Below are 18,723 nucleotides of genomic sequence, written 5' to 3'. Positions count from 1 at the left end.
AAACTCGTGTGCTTTTTTAAGAGTTAGATGCTAAGGATTTCCTTAATTATCCAAATACCATCTGTCCTAACTCCCTGTGTTTACATTCGCTAATAAATCACAACAATATTGCGACTTTATGCCCTGCACTTTGGTTAAATGCTCACATTAAGGAAAAAGCAATGGACAGCCATTTACAAGATGATTATTTAGACTTATGTTTTCATCTAAACTGAAACCAAAGAAGCATTGTGATCAGTCCCAGCTGATCAGCACTGTTTACCTCTTGGACAAATAAAGACACTTATTTTGTGGTGCATGCTTATCAGAAGTTGCCAAATAAAACAAGGATTGTGTGGCTTGGATATTCCAGACCACTTTGTATATATCCAACTTCCCCCTATTAGGTCATATTAATTGTCCAACTTATAAGTAGGTCCATTGTAAATATAAAAATAAAATTTGTCTTTATGTTTTTAGCAATATTGAATGCACATGAAAATCCTCCTCTGTATATAGTTACATGGCATGTATTACATACTTTATGTCCCCCTTTTAGCTTTTGCAGAGGAATGCATGCAGGAAACCAGCCTGCTGCATAGAGTACTTGTATTTCTTTAAGGTAAACACTGATGAAACATTTGGAAGATTGAAATAAAAACAAGAAATTTATGAGACATAAAGGTATCACATAAAATTGCTGTGAATTACAATAACATTGGCTGAATCCCAGAACAGATAATCCTTATAAACATGCAGGAATGTTGTAAACTGTATATGAATGTCAGTGATACAGTACATTAGGAGATTCATATTACACTTGGTGCTGTGTAGGTCTCAGTCCCTGGATTTTTCATGGCCTCAGAGATTAAAATAAATATATGTAGTATCTTTCCTTCCTCCGTGAAGATATTTTATGTACACAGTTTTATTATGCTGAACAAAGATACCAAAGTCTGTTTTTTCTTGAGCTGTCAAAGTACAAAAGAAATGCAAAAAGTCCTTGCACAGATGTAGTAAAGTGCTGGATTTTATCTTTTGGCAGGTGCTCAATATGCAGCCCACATAATCACATGTTAATGACTGGAGTGTGTTAATCAGCATGCATACCTGATTCCTTCTTGCCCAAGGAAAAAAAAAATTAACAATTTAGAACGTGTTAATGCTTCTACTTTTGAAAAAATTCATGTCAATATACAGAAGTGAATTAAAAAGTTTTCAGAAATTGCTTCATAAAAATAGGAAATGTTAAAATAGGAGAAAGGAATAAAATTACTGCAGATTTAGATGAACATAAACCAGAAGTCTTTTGCGAAGAACTTAGGTGATGATTAATTCTGTTTAAACACAGTTCACCCTAGAATATAGGGAAAGGTTTAAAATAGACTGCATTTGGAAAAGAAAAATTATACAATGTCAAAATGAAAATAAAACAAATAAAAGCATGCCAACAAGAACAATTATTTGATTCTTCTTCAAATAAAGTTCAATTTTATATTTCAACACCTCCACTAAACACATTATCCCTCACACTTCTAGGGAATTGTTTTATTGTTTTTAATATGAAATGTTAACATCTTTTTATGCTAAAGATAGTAAAACAAAGTCCTTGATGTTTCAAACCTTTAGACATGTGCTTAACATTATAGTTGCTGATAGTCCTAATAAAGTAGAGTTAAGCACATACCTGAATGCCTTCTGAATCAGAACAACATGCTTAAAAAATAATTAATTCTACCTCTTCTGCAATATATTTCTCATAGATGTTTACTTTATGGAAATATAAAATACCATATCCTCAGCTTTTACACACCCTTTAATTTCAGCCAAAACTTCGTACCCATGCAATTATGTATGTAGGTATTTATCTCTTTAGTTAGATAAAAATTCTAATGCACTACCTGGCATGCACAAATAATATCACAAGCAGAGTAGAATTGCTTTCAATGATCACAAAACTCAGATTTGTACATGTAAATAACAGCTGCATGAGCAATTTAGCAGAAAGAGAATTGCCAGAGTTTAGGGCATTTATGTTTGATGCATTTTATATGTTCATATTCAGCCCATAAAGGAAGCAAAAATAAAATTTCAAAACATGTAATTGTATCTATAACTTTGGAGAATTTGAAGCCATGAATTTATATAACAACAAATTCAAAGTGTTTAGCATGTGTAAATGTTTTTCAATGATCTTCCCTAAACACCTGAGTTTATTTTCCTTAAAGGGAAGAACCTTCAACATGAGAAGCTAATAACATAGAGCAGGAGGTGGGGGGGAGCAACAGGGTTGTGCCTGTTTTATGTAGACACAGAAGCACCAAAAGATTAGACATTTAGGATACCACCTATTTCTGCCTTTCTGATGGCAGTAGCTTTGCTAAAGCTATATAAAGTAAAATGTGATACTCGGTGATTTAAAATTATTTTTAAAGGAACAAACACATGTGTTTTTAAAAGATCTTCGATTTCTCTGCTGCATACACAAGTCTGCTCTCAGTGCTGCTGAGATGTACACGCAGCCACAGTGGAAAGGTAGGAAGCCTTTCCCTCCTTTGGCAAGAAGTCAACAAAAGATAGAGTCTTGACGTAATTATGAAATATCTGTCAATGCTGCCATTTGAGATAAAATCCAATGAGATACAATTAGTTTCTAAGTCCAAGGGGTCTCTGAATGATGTTACAAAATGTGCATGGGAACACAGCATATATTTGGAGACAATTAATTTAATTTGTGTATGTGTAATTTAATGTCTGTGTTTGGTTTCCCTCGGTCCCAGGGAAATAACACCCATCATTGAGACTGGGTTTGCTGCAGGGGTTCCCTGTGAGAGTCCCTCCCATCCAAATAACAGCAAAGCAAAAGAGATGTGCCTGCCCTCATCCAGTGCATGCACACACTGTCTCACTAACTCCCACTGCTAGCAGCCCTGGCCTCCTGGGCAGGGAGGGAAAGAAAAGGGTCCAGTGACCACCTACAAGTGATCCCCACAGTGCCTGCGAGCTCCTCACAACCCCTGCTTGTTACATCAGGATTGGGAGTGGGAAGAGAACTTACCTTTCTGTGGGTTATCTACTGTTGGGGACAGATGAGAAACCGTGCATTTTGGAGAAAGGGTCCACATTTCTTTACATTAAAGCTGCTAAAATTTATTGTTCGAGTCGCAGGTCCAGCCTTAATAGCATGGGAATACACCACCCCATTCCTCAATAAAGGTAAGGTCACTTCCCCATCTAAATTTGTATTTTCTTGTTGGCCCTGCTTTCTCCTGATACTTCACAGCAAAAATTTCAAAAATCTTTGCAATTTTCCTCATGGGCTGTGTGGGACTCTGTATGAAGATGGGGGCCATTCCTGGTTTCCCAGTGAGCAAATGCATTAATATTTTCTATTTCTTTGCATGCTGGCCAATAAATACATTACTGGGATACAACAACTCAATTACTATTAAATTTAGAAAAATTAAATATTTTTGGCCTTTCCTGCTCAACCTCTCTGTTGCCTTAACAGAGACAGATTTTGGATGCAATCTAAAAATTTGACTGTTTTCTTGCCTGCTTCTCACTGTCTCATTGGACAAGGCAGAATACTTTCACCATTATCTTAGTACCACTTTGCCCTCTTCCCTACAGTTTACCACAACTGATAGATATGGCCTTAGCCTGAAATAGATTTTATTTTCTAGTAGGGCTACAATCAGCAATAAATACCCAAAGATCCAGGTATTTTTATAGTAAGTTACAGTTAGAAACATAAGTATAATCTTTTCAGCTCAGTAATATGAATTTACAGAAATCTTTGGGTTGCTTTACCTTCCCCCCACTGTAACATCAAATTGGCTGGTGAAATGATACTGGCAGTATAAGTCATTACAGGTCTGACGTTACAGTTGTTACACATTGCTGAATCTGTCAAATGAAAAGGGAGCACAAAGGGAATTTCCAAATGCAGCTGCTATTTCCCATTTGTTAAATCCTTTTATTACACCATATAAGTACACAGCTGGGAAATACTATAGAGTAGGAGTTAAAACAAAATATTTTGGCTTCCAGACATTCAGAATACACAAAGGACTCAGTGGAAAGCAATGCCTGATATCAAAAGGGAGTGAAAGTTTGAAAACATTTCTAGCCAGTGTGGTTTTTTTCTGATAACGAACAATGTGGTTTAAAGGTATCTAACATTACAGAAAGTGCTGCGTACCATAAATGTTGGGTAAAAACGCAATTTTTTTTCACTAAAATTTCCCTCCTACAGTATCTTCTCTAAACTTGAGATCTGTACAGCCCTCGTAGCAAATTATGATGCATACTGTGTGCTCTTTCAAATTCCAGTGAACTCCTTAGTAGTTTTAAGGACAGAAAGGATGCAGGATTGTGCTCTTAATTAGATACCAGATAAAAGAGAAATTTTTCCTCCCCATATGTCGACACAGCATTCTTTGAATTTACTATCTTTTAAGCAGACAACACACATTATTGATGCATTTTAATGACAGCACTACTGTCTTTACTTTCAAAGTAAATGCTATGAACAGGTGCTTCTTCAAATCTGCTTCTAAAGGATCCGTCTGGGAAAGGTCAGAAAGTGCTTACCTTCTGGGAATTTGGGTTTATTAAGTAAAAAAGCGGCCACTGCCACAGCACCTATCTCAGAATTGCCCAACTCACCTTCTGGAATTTGTCTTTCTGGAAAGAAATGTCTCTCCTCCCTCTAAGGAGTATGAACATGTTTTCATCAGGATAGTTGCAGGCCCCTCTAAATTCTTTCTTACCAATATAAATGTCTGCTTGACTGAGATACTTCAGAGAAACTCTCTGCAATGAACATAGGCTTAAAAGTTTGCTCATAAAGAACATATTTAAGTGAGGAAAAAAAATAATGAAAAATCAAGGTACTTAAATGAGAGTCCCTCAAGGAGGGAAAAAAATTTTCCCCACTTCACTGTTGTGATCTCACAAGCTAAGTCACCTAACTGTAAATACACTTGGACCTTGCTCTGTACATTTAGAGCTCTTTTAATTGCAACCAAAAAACACGTCTTAGAATTTCAGCCTTCACTGGTAGCCAAGCCTTGTAAATTAGACCCAGCTCTGAGCTGGGAAGAAAAAAAGATCCATTTGGCTTAGCTGAGAGCTTGTGAAATAAGTCTGACATATATCCACCACCAGATTTAAGCCTAGGGACTTGTGGAAACTGCTAATGATTTTCAGGACATTCATCTACATGGAATATTTACTGGAAAAAGGAGATAGGAAAACCAGAGTGCTAAGTCCCTCAAGCAAAGTTTATGCACCTGTTCTGAAACATGAGATGCTGTGCAGTGATTCGTGCCTGTCCAGAGGTACAGCCGGTGTTGACATGACAGTGCAGCATGAGGAAAGGAAACACAGATTGCTCTCTGCCACTGGGACTGCAAACCCCTCCAGAGCAATATGAGCACAAATGATCACACTGTGGCCAAGCATTTCACCTCACTCCAGGTCCAAGGAACAGGCCGAACCAAAAAAAAAAAAAAAAAATGGAAGGACTGCTGGAATCCAGGAGTTCCTTTCTCTCTAGGACACAGAGTAATTTTATCTATGATACTGGTGTCCTAATATCAAAATTTCAAGAGTGCACCTGCCTCTCTGAATGAATGGAGAAGTAGCTGATGAATTCACAGATTAACTTTTTCCATCAACAAACTGGATCAGTCCTTTCTAGTCTGCATGCAGCTTGTCCTCCTGATAATACGGAAGTTAAAATTCTTCTAATGCCCTTACCGCAGAACTTGGGCATAAGAGTGACTCTCAGTCCAAAATTCTGAATATAAGCCATAAATACAACTTACAACCTACCTTTCCAAATCACTAATCTATAATCATTTATCTTTAAAGTGATTTTGTAGTGGAAGTTTTGCCTTCCTTGTGACAGTCACCCAAATACCTAAGAATATTTTAGGCCTGACAGAAAGTTCTGCACTGGGTTAAAATGTGCATTATAGATTAGATAGCATTTTTCTGGTTTGGTTTGATCTCTTGAATGAATTGGATTTTAGGAGGAAAAAAAAAAGAAAACCACTATACTAACAAAAATCTTATTGTAGTGCTATTATTTAACTAACTCGAGACATGATAATATGCACAAAGAACTCTGGTATCTCTGTTGATTAATGCATTAGAATTATTATATCTAGTCAAATTTGAAATTAATCCATTATTGTTACTGGTACTAAAAAAAAATTCTGCAATTGTGTTTAACGTTACTAAAATCTGCTGATTTTTACTGAAAAAAAAAAAAAAAGATTTGCTGAAAAAAATCTGCTTAGGTATTTAATAGAAACTGAGAAGAAATTTTATGAAAATGCAGATCATTCTTTTTAAGCTAACTGTCTGAATTTAGGTTCTTGAAAGTCACTTTTCAGAGAGTCTGGAATTATGATGTTCTAAATTTACAGAACACCTGGCTGCTCCACATACCCTAATTCTGTTTCTGAGGAGCACATGCAAGGAAAATAAATTGACTAAGATGCTCTGCCCATTCAGCCTGCCCATTTATTGCAGAGTTTTGGGGATTCAGAGAAGAGCTACAACCACTAAATAAATTATATTTAGGCTGCTGAAGAGAATAGGGATAATAATTCTGATGATTTCCAACATCACCTGTATACTAAGTGGTGATCTACCTACTCATAAGCACCTTTCCCTTCCACAAAAAGTTGTAATTTCCTAAAAGCACAGTAGGATGCTTGTGTCACCTAAAATGCCAGCTTCTTTGCTGCTGTGTAAAGATATAATATTCTAGATTTGGTAGGTCCTATTTCTGAAAGATGAGTAAAAAAAAAATACATTAAAGTTTCTTCCTTCAGCACAACACTTTGCAGATGACAAACAGTTGTGAGCTACATCCTCCTGTCAGAAATTAATGCTTGAATATATGAGCTAGAAAGGTTATGACATAAATCAAGGCATGAATGAAAACATGATAAATAGATGCATTTCCTTTCAGAAGGTGAACTCATCAAATGACCTCATTCAAATAGACCTGTATACTTAAGTAAATTATACAATTGTAATTTACAATTACACCATACGATGTTGATCTACTGTTGACGGTTTAACATTTAAAAAGCTTTACACCTGCACGTGCGTCCCCAAAGGGCAGCGAGCAATCTCCTGCAGCGCTAAATTTGGAAAGCCCCTGTGGGGATGGCCAAACTCACCATTCTGTGTTGGGCTGACATTACTCCATCCCACTCGGGGTCCTGCTGGATGGTGGTGACCAGGGTGGGTAGCTCCTCAGAGTGAGGTTTGTTGTGCATGACGTTGTGTAGAGGCAGATGAGGGGCCGCATGCTGATCACTGTTGCCCTCCTCCTTGTCTCGTGATGCTAAGTCCTGGGTCATTGTTTCCTCTCCATCAGCTGCACATGCAAATGGAGAGGTAGCCTGCTTGGAAGACATTCTTCTGCAAGACAAGAGAAGGAGACAAAAAGAAAACATTGGTGCTCAGTTACAAAAAAAAAATCAAGCTCAAAATGGTCCTCTAAGTGCATCACACCTGCCCAGAACAGTAGCAAATCAATCACCTGCAGTCAACAGAAGTATTCTTAAAATCACAGGCTTGGGGATCTGGACCCAAAACCCTGAGGAAAAGTACTCCTTGATGCCTAGACAGGGGCAGGGTTGAGTTATGTGACATCATTCTACACATTTATACTTGTCAAACAATATAATTTTCTTCAGCCATAAGAAAATAGTGATTTTATTGGTGTTTTCATGTTGATTCTGTATGAGCTCAATTCTTTAACCTCTTACTCCCATGAGCAACCTGTAGCTTACAAACAAACCTTTAAAGGAGAGACCTCATCATGCTTACCTGATCTCATTCCTTACAAGCAGAAGATGCTTTCTACATATATGAAAATAAATTTTAAATCCATTTCAAATTCTGCTAAATGAGTCTTTTTGCTGTTTAAAGCTGTACTGCTTTTAGTCGGTTAAATTTTGCTCAGTTTTACCTTTCAGAAAGTGTTTTGAGAAGCTCATGTGCAAAGTATTCTAAATCTAAAAGATTTGTCAAATGGATGGATAATGCCTTAGTAACATTTTACAGTTCAAACTAAAAACCTAAAATCATTATGTTTCTTTTCATATTAGACATGAAGTACAGGATATAGCTGTATCAAAATACTTTGAATTACTTAAAAGTGCAATGAATAAATGCACTGATTTATGTTAAATGCCTTTTCCTAATAATGGCCTCTTACTACCATCTCATATGCACACACAGCTTTCGCCACAGTTTCTGCACTTAGATGAAAATGTTACTGACTTCAACTTAAAATCTGAAAACACTGTCATTTAGAATTTCTAGTAAGATTAACTGCAACTGTTAAAACAATCATTAATAAACCTGAAAAGGGACAGCTAAAATATATTACTTATTTTCCCAGGTCTTAGTAACTTCAGAGTAACCTTGACACCAAAATTGCTCAGAAACTAAGGAATAAGATCTTCACCTTAATTGCTTTTTAACAATAATTGATTTCATACCATTTCTTTAAAAATGCACAAATCAGTTAACATAGGAAACCACATGAGCATTTTTCAAATTAGCAAATCATTAACTTGCTAGTACTGTTTCTACAGACAAATAAATACTGATTAAAGGGTCTGGAAATCTGAGACTAACAGTTAAATTTACAAATCTGTCACATGCTTTCATGAATATTACAGTGAAGGAAATATCAAGTGCAAAGAAAAATAATTAAGTTAATTCCAATTTAAACAGTAGTTTTTATGTAGCAGCCTCTGTTTCACATAGGATTTAACAGCTAATGCTAAATTTCTCACAATTAATGAGGGAGTTCAGATTTAGTATCCTACAGTGAAAAAAAAATTAATATAGGATCAACTAATCTAATTATGTACAGTTCAATATGAAAGTATTACAAGCTTTGAAGTGCTCTGAAACATATTAAAACACTGATACCTATTTAGAATAACTATTCTGTAAATAGAGATAATCCTGCCTCTTAAACTCGATACTGGTGGGGGAAAAAGGGTTTGTGTTTTCTTTAGGGAAGCCTAAGTGTAAGTGGGAGTCTAACATGAGTGTTGCCAACAAGCAGAACCGAGGAATTTAAACCGTGCATTGCATTCTTCCTATGCTAAAGAATTTGTGTTGATGCTACAGAGAACATGCCAAGAGTTCAGCAACCGGCATTATCGTGTGTACTTCAAAAGGTTCTGGCTCATAATTGCTATGATCCAAGATAAAATAAAAGGTTGCTTTCCCTTTCCTCATTAAAGTAGTCACATTAATGCAATCACTCACATGAAAATATAAGTCATGCTTTGCGTAATTTGAAAACCCGACATGAAAACCGAAAGTCACAATAAAGGTTTTTCCTTTCTTTCACCTTCTCAACAGATCTCATTCCTGTTTCATACTGAACGAGCTTCTGTGTAAAGCAAGAGCTATGGCTGTTTCTTCACCATAAATTAATCATGACACAAAACTAGAAATGAAAATGTCTCTTAAGAATAATTTCAACTACAAACTGCACCAATGAATAATACTGCACAATCCTAATTAAACACAACTCTGCAGCTGCAAAAATAGGCTGAATCTGTCCAAAGCTACGAGTTGGCTTTAAAGGCTGGTTTGTTAGGGACTGTTTTCTTAAGGAAGGCTGGGCCCTCAGTCTTAATCAGCCAATAAATTATTTCCTGCAATTACATTAAATAGAAAATTATCTTCAAATTGGGAATGTTAATTGAAAATCAAAATTCAGACTGAAGTTTAGAAATTACATGCTGAATATAATTAGTCTAGAAAGGCTTCACCTCTATTTCATAAACAGGCTTTTGGTGTTTCCCCAAGTGACCATTCAGCAAAGCTATCTACTGGTAATGCACTGTAAGGGAAGCATTTTTTTCCTTGACACGTACACTAATATACTTTCCTCTCATTCGTGATGTTTTAAACACAATTCAATAAAAATCTCCATTCAATTGCTGTGAAGTTGATTACACAGAGAAAAGGGACTTTGTTAACACTAAAAATAAAATTTAAAAAGGTCCCATTGACTCATAATCTCAAGCCATGCCCAGCAACTTTTTTCTGCACTGGAGTAAAAGAACAGACCAAGGGTAGGGTTCAAGCGCTTCCTAGCTCCACCCACCACTTCTCCCCACTGCTGCATTATGGACAGACACCTTCCACGCTGCACTTTAGTCAGTCACCTATAGTCTTGGAGCCTGGAAGGGAAGACAGGCTCAGGCAGGCCTCCCAGGCACTTGCTTTTCTCGTGGCATAATTTTTAGGGGTGTGTTTCACTTCTATTTTCTCCGAAGCTTTGTTAAAACAACTAGGTTTAATGGTAACTTTTTGGTTGTTAGATTAAAAACATTGGGTTTAAAGGGACAGATGTGCAGGGACCTGTTAGATTAAGCCCTCCACATTCTTTCGCCAGCACAATCATTAACTCAGTGAATATGGTTCATTTTTACGTGGCTTTCTTGAGGGTGTCCAGTTATGCCTGGGTTTGCAATCAGGAAAGCAGAGCAAATTTAAACTCTGCAGATGGGTGTTATCAGCAATTTGGGAGAATTCTGAACACATGATTCCATCAGGTCAAAAGGCAGAGTTCAGTCAATAACTCCAAGGTCTCATTCAATTCCAGTGGAGAAGACTCTGGCCCAGTTGAGTAGTTTATGTTTATGATAAAATTAAGCCATAGAGCAGTATGTTGTGTTAAAATATTTCAATGTTAAAATATGAGCATGAATAGCAGTCAAATTTTAAGCCATAACAACTTCCCAATTTTATATTTAAAATATTCAAAGTGCATTTGCTAAAATCCCTGCTGAGAGGAGAAAAAAAAAATCAATATTCATAATAAATAAGGCTTGTAAAACTTATCAGAAATTTACTAATTTCCATTATAATTTATTTTATTTTTTTCTGCTATTATCAATTAAATTCACTGGAATGATTTAAAAAAAAGAAAAAAAAAAGTTTCTGATAAAAAATATCTCCCTAGTTCTAACCCCTGCAAACAGGGGTTTATAATGGAAGTGCTGACACAACCCTAACTACAGCAGCGCAAATGGTGCCGCTATAATACACAAAATCAAGTTCTATTATTCTAAACTATCCTCGCTCGGGGGGTTTTCTTTACTGTGCTCCCAGACAAACTGCTGAAGCATGAAAAATTTAAATGCAATCAAGTGGGTCCAATTCTACTTTACTAGAACAAGTGTCTACAGTGGTACAATCTTAAAAGAAGATGCAACAGATTTGTTTGGTGCTTTTCTTTCTTTTTTCTTTTTTAGCTGTTTATTTATAATACTGTGCAGTGGAGATAAAATAAGAGAGGAAATTACACTCACATTATATCAGTATATTGATTACACAGCACACAATCAGAAAGAAAACTACATTGTGAAATTGTTGCTTTGGTTAAATTGACAGATTAGCTGAACACAGCAATCACTAAAGGTGGAAAATATATCTAATGGGTATGAGAAAAGGTTGAAAAAGGCCCTAATTATCTGAAGTCCTATCACCTACTCAAGTCTGAGAACTGAAAAAATCTTGATCCATATTTTCCAACTCTAGAATAAATTCTACCTCATTTTGAATTTGAGACATAAACAAAATGTGATCATTTACCAAAAGGTCAGTAAACCTGAAGGATTGGACCCCAACTTCAGTCAGCCTCAGATAGAAAAGCTAAAATTGAACTGCTACAGGTTTTTTTACCTACAAAAATCTAAATGCCATCCCAAACAGCTTCATTTGCTATAGCTATGATCAGATTTTTTTATTTTAAACCAGAGAAGAAATTCTCTCTGCCTTAAAGAAGACAGCCAGTCAGATTGATAAAACAATGGTTTTTCTTTTTTCCTACATCCATTGTGTTATACCTTTCTAAATGCAAATGTTAATACTTTTTTTTTGATCTAAGGTTTTGCTCAAATTCTTCAAAAAATTTATATCCTCCTTTTCAAAACAATTAGCTGGTAGTCCTTACATGAAAGGTTTCCAAAGCCTGAAAAATCTCCCATCCATGTTGACTGCTCAAATGATTAAATGTTACAGTAGAAATTAAGGCAAGACCTGGAGTTTCAGCTGCCAGACATTTCAGAATCAAGCCACAAAGTGTAACAACAGATAACAACAATGCAATGGCCCAGACACTGTTCCAAAAACATATAAACTGAGCAATAACAACAGATATATGACAAAGCAGACTTATAGTTGGCTGGGGACTCTCGCTTCTGCTCTGCTCCACCCTCACAAAGCATTCATAAACCTAAAGGCATGTCTACACTGCAGCCACATAAATGACTGCTTTGTAATGCTCAGATATCCAAACTAATTTTAAACAAGCTTGCTTCTGATAGCTCTCCAACTACAGTAGCATGGTGCTCAGATGGACTAATTCATCCTGCTTTAGTGACTGCAGCAGAGACATAACCCAGGTCTACAGCTCCAACAGTAGATTGGAATCAGATTAGATTAGAAATATATTCGCTTACAGAGCTTTTATGAACAGTCTCCATTCCTTTTCCCCAAAGTGCCAGATTAAAGTACTTAAGTGCATGATTAACTGTAAGTATGCAAGCAGTCCACTAATTTCAAATTGGACTACTCGGTTTCAAAAAGTTAAGCACATGTCTAAGTGCTTTGGTGACTCCAGAACTAAATAAATTAAAAGAAGCCATTTTTAGAAGTACTCATAACCTTTTAAGTATTTCCTTCTAAACTTTTATGCTAACCTGGTGTTCATAACTAAAAAAATTAAAAAAAAAAAAAATCAGCCACAGCATCTTATCCCTTCCCAAGTTTTAAAATGTGCATGCTCCTCTCATAATTTTAAACATTGTTACAGGTCCCTCCCTCACAAATTGTCACTTAGCTTTGGGGTATATTAGATGCATTATGGCTCAGATAGGCTTAAAGAAAAATGAATGTGTTTTGGCAATAGCCAAAATATTTTGCAGTTCTGCCCTGTAAAATAATGTTGTGCAGGCAGAACCCAGCAACATAACACACTGTAAAGCAAATGCTGTAATCTCGATGCCATCTTAGAATAAACAGCTACTTCCTAAAATTATGAAATCTCGTCTCTCTTTTCAAGGAGAATTAGGAACACAATTGAACAGTTAGTAAAAGATTTTGTACTCCTGGGGCCCCACACCTCAACATAAATCCCTCTGCACAAAGCCCGAATAGCTTGAGAAGGCTGCGATGGGAGAGAATCTCTGTTTCTGTTCCTGGCTCTGAGTCACAGCAAGGCCTCAGGCCAATCAACTCAACTCCCTCCCAAGCTCTTCCTTGGCTTCATTTTGCAGGAATTCTACATGAATTCGTTACATATAGATCATAAACAGCATTGCAAGATTAGAGAGTTTATGGTAATTGCAGGAACCACCTTGGAAATAAAAGGGCGGGAGGGGGAGTGGAAGCAAATGTGATTCAAGAAATGACAGCTAAAATGTTAACTGAGCACCCAAATCTCTGGCTGAAATAAGCATCAAGCTAAGCAATACACCCACGGCTTCCAAGATACACACTCAGCTATTCTTGCATTTGTTTTTCCAATCCAGGCAAATTACCCTTCTGCTAATAGATACGAATCCAAATCACCAAGTTTGACTTCAGATTCAGACTTCCTCAAAGCTCAGAGGGAAGAACTTTTATGGTATTTCTTCTCCTTTAAAAAAAAAAAAATAGAACGTGAGGGAAAAAAAAAACAGCATCTTGGAACTTTTTGGAAAGTCATTTTCTTATGTTCTGCCATAAGAGTGACCTTCCCAGCCATGCAGTCATGGTGAACTACTTGGGTTACTGAATGAGCTCTTGTCTCTTCATCAAGTTGTTGAAAGCATCAAAATGGACCCACCAAAACAGCCTCACAACCCATCTGGACTTTTCAGTGAAAACCCAAAATGTCTGTTTGAAGTCATAAATGCCAAAATCACAACCTATCTTTTTAGCAGGCTAAATTCTCCACTCTCTTTAACCCCTACCAGAAGCTTTCACTGAAAATGCCTAAGGTGAACAAACCCACATTGAACGCTGTAAAAGAGCAGTGAAAGAATAGTCATTTGGCACCTGGGATGTGCTCATCTTCAGTCACAGTAGTTAATGTTTTCTATAGTTTATATTTAGCTGACAATATTGCTGTCACATTATTTAAACAGCTTGAGACTGTTCTTTGGACTGGAGCTCATATGCCCTGGAATGCTTTGACTCATGAATTGTTTCTCCTGATAATGTTACATCACGTAACCACCTCTGTTTAATTGGTTGGTATTAGCTTCTCACTGATGGCTGCCTTTAAAGTCCTATGACTGGGCCATGTGTCTCTGGATATCCAATTTCTTACTGTTGGAAAAAGAAAAAAAAAAAAAAGGCAGTACTGACTTCCAGCTATCTTTACCAATAATTATGGGAACAAGAGTGAGCGTGCCAAGAATTTATCCATCAGCAACTTATTAGGATTTGTTTTTCTAGGCAGCAAGTAAGAGAAAATACAATATAAATGAAAGCAATCCTTAACAATAAAATTAGAAAACAATGCCTGCTATAAATAAGCACTAGTCCACATATTTTTATGGATCAGAATTACTTAATTGTTTATCTTAATGATTATATAAATGGCTTTGATAAAGGATGCCTAAAAATACTAAAATAAGAAAAACTTATTTTAGCATGTTTAGACTTTGAGACTTTACACAGAAGACAAAAATACTTTTTTTTTTCCTCCCTTGAAAAGCCACTTAAGAAGTTGTTCTAATAACTAAAAATCTTCCTGATCACACTTAGACCTGGTGGGCATAAGTTTCTGATAGGTTCATTAAATCCTTTCAAGGCTCCGCTAGAAACATGCTCCAATGGTAAGATACAGTATTCTTATATTATTTCCCTCCTATGGTACATTTTCAGGAGTTGCCTCAAATTCCATGTGATGAGTTAAACAGTTAATTTTCCATCCTACAGGTGTGAAAGGTCACAAGCCATCTCTCTGCTATTTCAGAACAGAAATATCAATACAGCCAGACTTCTTTCCCCCCCACCTCCCATTTCCTACTCCCTCCTTTCCATATTTTTAGTTCTCAGCTCTAAGTCAAACCAAACAGCTCAGCAGACAGAGAAATGAAGTATCAGTTTCAGGCTCACCTGTAGCCTGTTGCACTAAAGCACCAAATTAGAACCTCCGTGTAACACAAAACAATGGCTCTGCAGCTCAGTTACAGATTTTTCCTTTTAATAAAAACCTTACACTACAAGCCTAAAAACATTTCTAGCAGGCAAAACATTTCTGATTCAGTAGAGGTTATGCAAGCATCAAAGCACTTAAATATAGGTGCCAAACCACATTGCCAGGAGCTCTTAGTATTGTGAAGTACTGTTACCTGACAGCTCAGTGAATATAAAATTGCTTGTTTCTCCAACTGAAGACAATCAAATTGTCACCTTCCATTGTAATAACACACAACTTGAGATCAGCAAAGTGCCAACACAATTACCAGGAAGAAACAAAATGTAACAAAAAAATCAGATCTAAAATTCTCTAAAGGGTAAACACTTCCATCTGGCTATTCACACACACACGAAAAAAAAAAATATGAGAGATTCAGATGAGAGATTTTATTCTCACTATCAAATATCCTAGTTAATTTAGCAATAAGATTTATTTGTAAAATAGAAAAAACAGCAAAAGAAGGTGTTTCATGAAACACTAAAAGTAAACACAGGTCGGAACCGTGCTGGGATTTTACTTGTACACATTTAAAGTACTGCATAGGTCAGCAGATTTGCTGCTAGGGACGAGCATGCATATCTGTATTGTTGTTGCTATAAACTCATATATGTGAGGTTTCATAAAAATTAATTCTAACTGGCACACGGCGTACTTTGGCACAAGCTCCATATGACGTGCCACTTTTATTTGTTTATTTAAATGACTTCACTCTAAGAACTGAAAATGAAGTTTGAACTGCAGTCTGCCTCAGAACTGGGACTTTCAGGATATTAAAAACTGAGGAAAACCTTTGAAGGAGGTAATCTGAATACATGAAAAATAGCATTTTCACCATATATTTCTTGAGGTTATTCAGCTAGTGGCCTACATATTCAGGAGTGAAATTTGCATTTTGGTGATGCAGAGATCTAATAACTAGAGATTGTTTTATATCTACAGTAGCTCTGGGCATCCTATAAACTACAAAAGAGTGTCCTAGGTAGGATATATACATGGAAAACTATTTTCATCTGGTTCACAGGAGCAAAACGAAACTTAAACTCTTCTTGAAAAATTCGCACTGTAGGGTGATATAATGGATTATCTCTCCTATGTTGACATTCCATTCACTACTAACACACACACAAAGTTCATGCACATTTCTTGGTGAAAATGCACATCACCTTCACATACTCTTTAAGGTTTCCCCAGCTATGGGTAATTTAGAAAAGAGAAAAGAGCAAAGCCAAGACTCAGTCTTTGACATCAGTTTTTCTCTGAAGGACTATTAAGGAATGGCAGTAATGGTCAAGGAGCTTTTTTCCCACCCTGCACAGCTGCACCAGAGCCAGATATAATTCTAGCCCTTTGGATAAAGCAGGCACAAGGACTACTTAAACACATTGTTAGCCTTGCAGAAGAGGATAAGATGCAGCTCCACATATCCAACCAGGGATTCCTGCAGTGCCTTGTCTCAGGTGCCTCATCCACAGGAGCTCAGGTGCAACACAGAAAAGCTGGATTTTCCAAGAGCAGCCTGCTCCCAGGCTTTGGCCTTTGATGGTTGCTCTTGTGTCCTGCACTCAGTCACACAACAGCACCAGCAGGAACAAACGAAGAAAGGAAGGTTGCAGTACCCCAAAACTATTTTAAAGGCCCAAGTATTTTGGTCAGATTGAACAGAACTAGACACAATGCCCATTTTTCTGCAACTTTGGGAAGTTCTGACTTTTGCTCAGGGTCCTTACAATCAGGCTTTTAGAAGGCAGCACTGTGCACAATATTGCTTTGTTTTGAACCAAGGTCTGTACGATATGATCACTACCTGTGTGCACAATGGGAACCCCAAAATGTGTTTACAGACCCCTGCAGGAGCCACCTCATTCACCAGAGAGCTGCAGCTACTGCTGGAAGAAAGGAGAGGGTAGTTTGAAGCAGCATTCTGTTCAGAAAAATATTACATGCCTAGCTAAATCTACTCAGGAAATATTTGAGAAATACCCTTATTTGATGGGCAGTGTGGCCAAGAACAAGGGTGGTAACATCTCTCTTACTCCTCCCAAACTCTCCACAGCTTGGGCTGCTTTTCTTTTTATTTTAATTACCTTCACTACAAAAATATGAAGAAAAAAGATAAATAATTACAACACTCTACGAAATCAAATAAAGTACAACAAAACATTCTCTCCTCTATTAATTAAGGTAATCAGCTGCTATTAAGTGCAAACAATTTAAAGTTCAATTTATTGAGACTTTGAACCTCCTATCCTTTCACAGCTTCACAGGTGAAATATCTACCAGTTTTAACTGCCTTTAAAAAAAGCCTGAAATTATAAGACATTGTTATTCAAAGTCTTAGCATGACATACTTAACATCAAATATTTTAGCTGTTATTTAGTTTTAAAAATAAATTGTGTAATACTAAGCAGATTCCCAAATAAAGTTCTGTATTTTCGAAGGAATTCACTAAGGTATCTAAGGACTAGGCGCTAAAAAGAATCAGACAACATGAAAAAGTAATCATCACAGGAGAAACTTACAGCACTTCACTATTCAGCTTGAAGAGATCAAGCAGCAGCAGTCCCTGCATGCAGCACTCTGAAACTGCATCAGTTGCAAAGCCAACTGCAAACACTCCCTGTCTTTTGGTTTCAGTTCTGTAACGCACCGCAAAATTGTTAAAAAGAAATAATCTGCAGGAATTGGGGACCCTCCACTATCCCACTTCCAGGGAAGGTTATAGAATACAGCATCTGCTCTCTGAGAAGGAAACATGCATAGCAAAATCAATCATAAGGGTAAAGGTGAAGAGTGCTCAGGCTCGGAATTGCTCCACATTTCTGAGTGTTCAAAGTTCAGTGTCAGTAATTTTAAATGTGTTAAAGAACATAATGAAGAACAACTATCAGAGTACAAAAGAAAACAGAAGCCAGCACACAAAGGCTCAGATGAAGTTGTTTCCAAATAATTAGAAAGTAAAAAGACCACTGGTCTAAAATGCAAACTTAAAATATTGTCAGTGATTTCAAATATTTTTTTACCATTACCCTGCATATCCAGTTCGATCCCCTGCAAGTGATTTTAGCTAAAAGGCTGAGATATCCTTTTATAACTTGTGATGTAGCATGTTTGCCATTGAAATATACGGCGCCTTATTGTGGTTTTCATCTCTGACCCATTTTTTCCTATATATTAAGGATAAAACACACGATCTGCATTTGTAAGGAAGTCTTGTCTTTTCAAACAGTGTCATTTTTTTTTTTGCTCAGGGCTATATTTTGTAACCGTTCCCCACTTATGTTTATTGGTAATAATTTATAATAGACAAGTAAACAGTGCATAATATGTGCAGACTATTACTTCAAAACCCAGATTTGAACAGTTTCATTTTCTCATGGACATTTGTGGAGGGCTCTGTTAACAATTTCAAAGGCAGTGCCATACAGAACATGATAAACACATTACATACACGCTGATTTGCAGGCAGGTTTAGTGGGTA

General features: G+C 36.6%; 1 protein-coding gene across 1 annotated transcript in view; it reads right to left on the bottom strand.

The window, feature by feature from the left end:
* Positions 1 to 18,723, bottom strand: part of SOX6 (SRY-box transcription factor 6) — a 259,381-nt gene that overhangs the window by 220,506 nt on the left and 20,152 nt on the right. Inside the window, exon 2 of the mRNA XM_084207918.1 lies at positions 7,185 to 7,428. Within this exon, the coding sequence (XP_084064044.1) occupies positions 7,185 to 7,424 (240 nt within the window). The 5' untranslated portion in view covers positions 7,425 to 7,428. The remainder of the gene's footprint in view (positions 1 to 7,184; positions 7,429 to 18,723) is intronic.

This window comes from Fringilla coelebs (assembly GCF_963513975.1).
Source record: "Fringilla coelebs genome assembly, chromosome: 6".
Classification (NCBI taxonomy): Eukaryota; Metazoa; Chordata; class Aves; order Passeriformes; family Fringillidae; genus Fringilla; species Fringilla coelebs.
The sequence above is the reverse complement of the archived record's forward strand: the minus strand, read 5'-3'. Positions and strand labels throughout refer to the sequence as shown.